At 35.2% G+C, this 6030-nt stretch overlaps 1 protein-coding gene across 1 annotated transcript; it reads left to right on the top strand.

Moving 5' to 3' along the window:
- The first annotated feature begins 1485 nt into the window (after window positions 1–1485).
- gorab (golgin, rab6-interacting) lies at window positions 1486–5802 on the top strand. Its single transcript, XM_026233057.1, has 5 exons — window positions 1486–1697; window positions 1874–2207; window positions 2538–2639; window positions 2769–2909; window positions 4444–5802. Exons 1-5 carry the CDS (start codon window positions 1634–1636, stop codon window positions 4832–4834), a joined length of 1032 nt encoding a protein of 343 aa, XP_026088842.1. The 5' UTR covers window positions 1486–1633; the 3' UTR covers window positions 4835–5802.
- The last annotated feature ends 228 nt before the right edge of the window (window positions 5803–6030 follow it).

Here is a 6030-nt window from a genome sequence, read left to right as displayed (position 1 = left end):
CTTCATATATGTATACATACACACACACACACACACACACACACATATATATATATATATATATATATATATATATATATATATATATATATATATATATATATAAACAAGTGAAATGTTTTATATTGTGTATATTTCATATCTTATGTAAAATATTTTTAACATTTATTTTATCAAATGTTCATATAGTCAGCAGAGTAATGAATTAGGGGTAATACTATAGTAATAATTATATGGTAATAATATCAATATTTTTATTTATGTAATGTGTTTGTATACCATTTAAAGCCTGTCCAAATACTGTACCTTTCAATGCATGTGAAATACTAATATAACATTTATTTATTTATTTATCTATCTCAGTGTTTGACCACTGAGAACTTTGACTTGCCAACATTGGCAGTTCAACACACATAGGCTACCAAACCACGCACCAGAAATGGTGGTCATACTCAGAATGGCTCACTGATGCTAATGGTAATAATGGGAAAACAGACATCAGTGTTGCAGCAAAAGTAACAGACAAGAGTTCACTCATTCAGGACTAATTTGGCAACACGTGCCAGATCACACAGATAAGCAGTTGATCCGGAGAAATCACAGGGCCTCTCAGAGCCCGAGCTCTGCTCTTACTCCTGCCACAGTCATGGGTGCTTCTGGCAATAAAGCAAAAGTGTAACTTGATACAACTGTTTGACATTTCTTTTACTCTATGGATTTCATAGTTTTTATCACCAAGCATGCTCTTTCATTAACCTCTGACCTCTCTACCACAAGGATGACTCAGTGAATGAGAAGAGGGTAATTGGAGCAAGAAGAGGAGGATAAACAAAATTAGCCATTGACTCCAATAGTCTGATGTAGCTTTCCTTTAAGACTGCTAAAAACCAAACACCTTTCATATAGCAGTTAAACATTTTTTAATGCAATAGTTATACAAAACCATACAGCATAGCTGGTTAAGTTCAGTGCTCTATGCATACAAGCATATCCTTTAATGTCTTTGATCTATCTATCTATCTATCTATCTATCTATCTATCTATCTATCTATCTATCTATCTATCTATCTATCTATCTATCTATCATTTTGAACAGGGTTCTGCTAAAGCCTTTAATATAAATTTGTCAGGTCTGAGACTCTTCTCGTTTGCTTCCTGTTTCTTAATTACTGCATACATCCTACTCATTTTATATAAAGTATGGAAGTAGATATAACAATGCAGGGATTATTCCCATAACAATTAAGGACAACAAATGGAACTGGTTTGTTTTGACATGTGCCCATAGACATTCTAAAGTTCAAATAACAAAAACTATTGCCTTATTTATTTATTTTTTACTTCATTATAAAAAATTCAACAAGTTGTATTTAGTCGAAACAGTAAACTTATATAATTGTATATAACATATACGGGTAAAAAAAAAAGAAAAGAAAAAAAAAACAGGCAAATTCCAAGGGCACACGCAAAGGGGCCTTTCTAGGGTCTTGAACGTGGCAGTCACAAACATGGCGGCTAGATGAGAGTTTAAAGTTTGTTTCCGCGTGTGTATGCTGAAAAACGCAATTTTAACCCACATATATAAAATCCGATTTATCAGTTTAATTGCAAGTAGCTTTATATGTAACTGAGAATGGCTGCCTGGGCTGGATTTTCAGAGGAAGAACTGCAACGATTAAAACACAACGACGAGCTCAGTGAGTACATGTTGATTCATCACTCAAAAACGTTCTTTATTCGTGCAATCTCAATACGTCACGAAATTGCCATATTATGATGCTGATTGATATTTAAGTCATTCAGTACATAAAGTTTGTCACGGCCATTAACTTGTGTAAATTGATAAATCTGCTCTAAATGTGCGCTTATCCAGTAAACCAGGCTGTGTCAGTCACATTGGGTCGCGGCCGGAGAGCCGCTCCGACTAACCGGAGCAGACAGCAGCTGCAGCGGGAAAGAGCTCTGCAGCTGGCAGCCAAACAGAAGGAGGACAGCCAGTCTCTTCCACCCGAACAACAGCTTACCAAGCCCCCAGAGCCTCCTGCTGTCACTCTTCCTGCTCCTGTCAAACCGAAGGACGAGTCCAACCCGTTGGAGACGCAACTGGTTAAACATGAAGCAGAACCTGCTAAACATGACCCAGAATCACCTGCAGAGTCTGCGCCTCCTGCAGTCATCAAGGAGCTGGACAAAGAGGAAGTGGAATTGTTAGTAAGTCTGTTTCCTTTGCAAACACCGGCTCAGATATACATGCACTGATGTAAATATATTCGGTATTACAATTGATATTACTATACAAGATAATATCTGGACGATGTTTGAAACCAACATTTTAAAAGAAAACCTAAAAAAGCATTTTATACATAATGATTAGTGAAATAATGCTATCTCCAAAAGTGTTAAAAAATCCTTTACTGGTTATATTAAATGGTATACATTGAATATGTATATGAATATCGGTGTAGAGGAACATGTTATTTTTGTGTTGTAATGGCCTGCAAATATATAATAACTCCAAAAAAATTTCTAATTGACAGGCGAGAGAACAACCGTCTGCAGCAGTTGCAGTGGGAGCAACGGATAATGGAAGAGAAGAATAAGAAAAGAAAAGCTCTCCTTACAAAAACCATTGCTGAAAAGTAAGAGCAAATCTCTAGTTTTAAACAACTATGAAAAGCATTCAGTCTGGAGTTTAACCCTTTGTATGGATGGAACTCCAAATGGATTGTGTAAAAAAGCGCAATGTTTTAAATATAACTGTTTCCCAGGTCCAAACAGACACAGGCTGAAACTGTGAAACTGAAGAAGATCCAGAGAGAGCTTCAGTTGCTGGATGATTCTGTGTCCAGCGACATTGGGATTCTCAGGAAACTGATAGAGCAATCCAGCATGGATTACTCCCAGGCATGGTAAATATTAATTTCTGGTCCATTTTTACAGTCCATTCCAAGTGTACTGCAAACAAAGTTCGCCGTTGAAATCCCCCTCAGTTTGATTTATGTGCCGCTTCCTCAAATTTATCACCTTAAAGTATCAAATCTATAGTACTACAGTAAATAATACTATGATATTATCATGCACTAAATACAGATATTTCATAAAAATATTAAAAACGAGCAGGGCTATAACATAACCTACTAAAAAAACTCTCACAGTGTCTACACCGGACGTGAGTGATGTTATCCCTACAATAGACCATAGAACCCAATGATGTTGTCTACACTGGATGCAGCACTATGCAACACGATCCCCATCAGTAAACTGATGCCTGATTTTATTTATGAAGAACAGTACTGTCACTACGTTCAGATGAATTGCAACGGTTGTTTTGTCGCCTCAAGTGAAGACAGACTTTTTGCGCTGCACAGCACGACAACTCTTGCGTCTGGTGTAGACATGGTCAGGTGGTGTCTGCTCTATTACAAATATATATAAAACAGCAGGATTACAAGATGGAAATATAGACTAGAAAATATATCTACACTTGATTTGTCCTATGTCCATCGTTGCAAGTTTTAATCTTAACGCCGAATATGCTCTTGGATGGTTCGATGCATGAAGGGCTATTATAAACAAATAAAATAATAACTTAAGGTCTTTCCACCATTATGGTAATCCTGCTTTTTTATCATTTTGTCTCGGTTATAAATTTGACTGGTAAATGATAAAAAAAGAAAGATAGCCCCTTTTGTATTACATTGCATTTCATGTCAGGGTTGACAGATTGATTAAAAAAAGACATGATATTTATGACAGAATGTAACTTTTGATACTTTGTGGTAAAAGTGGCTCTCTGATTGACTTTGTTCTATCAGTGTGAAGACATCTGATCTAATGCATCCATTATATAATTAAAATAGTTAATTGTAATAATAAAAAAGTACATGCACAAAGAATCGGTTTGCTCAGTGGGTGAAAATACTGCCCTCTGTAGCATTTCTGTATTAATTCGGCCAAATTATGAAAGACCAATGCATGTGCATATAAATTATAACTTGTAGCAAAACATTAACATTGTTTTTTATTATTTTTTATATTATTTAGTTTTGCTAGTTTAGTTATTCAGTAAATTTTTGAACAGTTTTACTACATAATTTAAAAAGTCAATTTATTTGTATTTATAAAAAATGAAAATTTTCACCCTTAGTCTCTATCAAAAGAAGAGAAAGTAAATAAAAATGACCTCTTAAACTCTACGTGTGAGCCTTGTGATGGACTGGTTATCAACGCAGGGATTTTCCTCGCCATTGGTTCAAGATGCTGTGTTGGGATCCAGCTCCCCACAAGTTTTATTTAAAGATACAGTTCACAACTGTATCGAATACTTTATAACTGTTATTTAAAATTTCAGAACAAAATAAGGTTCAAATTGAATAAAAAAAAAAAAAATGAATTTCTGTACTTCTAAATGTCCTGTTTCTGCCAATCTCTTATTGTTGACAGGAAGCGCTTTGAGAAAGCAGAGGCTGAGTATGTTGCTGCTAAGATGGACTTGCACAGGAAAACGGAAGTGAAAGAGCAGCTGACAGAGCACCTGTGTGCAATCATCCAACAGAATGAGCTGCGCAAGGCCCAAAAACTGGAGGACTTGATGCTTCAGCTAGAACTTAATGCTGAGGAAGACCCCAGCGCCGAGGAAACCGATCTAGATGACAAAGAGAGGGAGGCCAACTCCCAACCTGTTACTGAAAATTGTCCTGCAGCAGACACAGAGGGGTGTACAGAGGTGCACGGCTCAAGTATGAGCAAAGGCAGTTCCATTACAGAACCAAAGATCAGTCAAGACAATCAGGAGAGCGAAGCAACAGATGTTTCTGTAGATGGGCTAAGCTAGCTTCCAAACATTGTTAATTTAAAAGAGCCTGTATGACGCCTTACATAACACTTGCTACCTGCTTTAGAAATTGTTTGAGTGTCAAACAATCCAACAGTCCTACATTTTGTGAGGATAAAAGACAGCCTCCGTCTGATATTTATGTCAGTTAAGTTTCCAAATACTGTGAGGGTTATTCCATTACTACTTGCATTAAAAAAGGCCCAAATATTGATTATGATCTGTTAAGCTTGTTTTTTGGTTTTCATTGAGGGTGTTACATGATCCTAAATGTGGGAAGTATTTTATTGTGGTTTCTTTGGATGTCAGTCATTTGTCAAATTTAATCTGTTTTCCATTAAGTAAATGGACTACAATTCTCTTGAAAACACTATAAAAATACTAAATACTGTTTAGCTTTACTGATTGTTCCATAACTTTGGCATTAATCTAAATGGAATGGTGTCATATGGCCGGTGGTGGATTGTTGTGATTTGTTTCACATGATGTTGCACAAGTGAATGGTGGAATCTTTCCTCTGTATATGGCTTTTCTCATAAAAATAACTTTATGCAAATGTTAACAAATCAATAACAGCAGATTTTATTATACAAAGCTGACAGTTTGCTCAGCACAGAACCATTATTTTTGTACTGTAAAAAACCTATTGGAGAGTGGGAAGTGGAATGCCATGTTTGTTTTTGTCTCGTTTATTAACATTTGCTATATATATATATATATATATATATATAATAATAATAAATCTTGGATTCACTATGCAGAGGTTTTCACCAACACTAAATCATATAATATATAATAATATGTTTGTTATTACGTTTTTGTTATTCAAAAGATTTTTGAAAGACTGAACATTTTACTTGATATATAATTATGAATGTCATGCATTTTACTATATTTGTGTGCATATAATGGTTTTAAAATATGCCATGAATTCAGTTGTTGGTGAATAAAGTGTTTTAATATTTTAACACGTTTTGTGAATTTTTTTTATTGCACACCTCATGGCATGTTTGACATTTTTGCTTGTCTTTTAAACATCGTTTAAAGTGGTAATGCATTCGTTATTTGTAAAGAATATGGAAACGGTTGATCTCATTCAACGGTTTATTTTATATAAACGAATTTCTGGAAAGCCACGAACCCCCGTTCAAATGTCTCTCGACTTCTTAGACTCCTTATATTCAACCAAAACTTTA

The sequence above is a fragment of the Carassius auratus genome, chromosome 45, assembly GCF_003368295.1.
Source record: "Carassius auratus strain Wakin chromosome 45, ASM336829v1, whole genome shotgun sequence".
NCBI lineage: Eukaryota > Metazoa > Chordata > Actinopteri > Cypriniformes > Cyprinidae > Carassius > Carassius auratus.
Note: the sequence above shows the minus strand (reverse complement) of the source record. Positions and strands in the feature narration are given on the sequence as shown.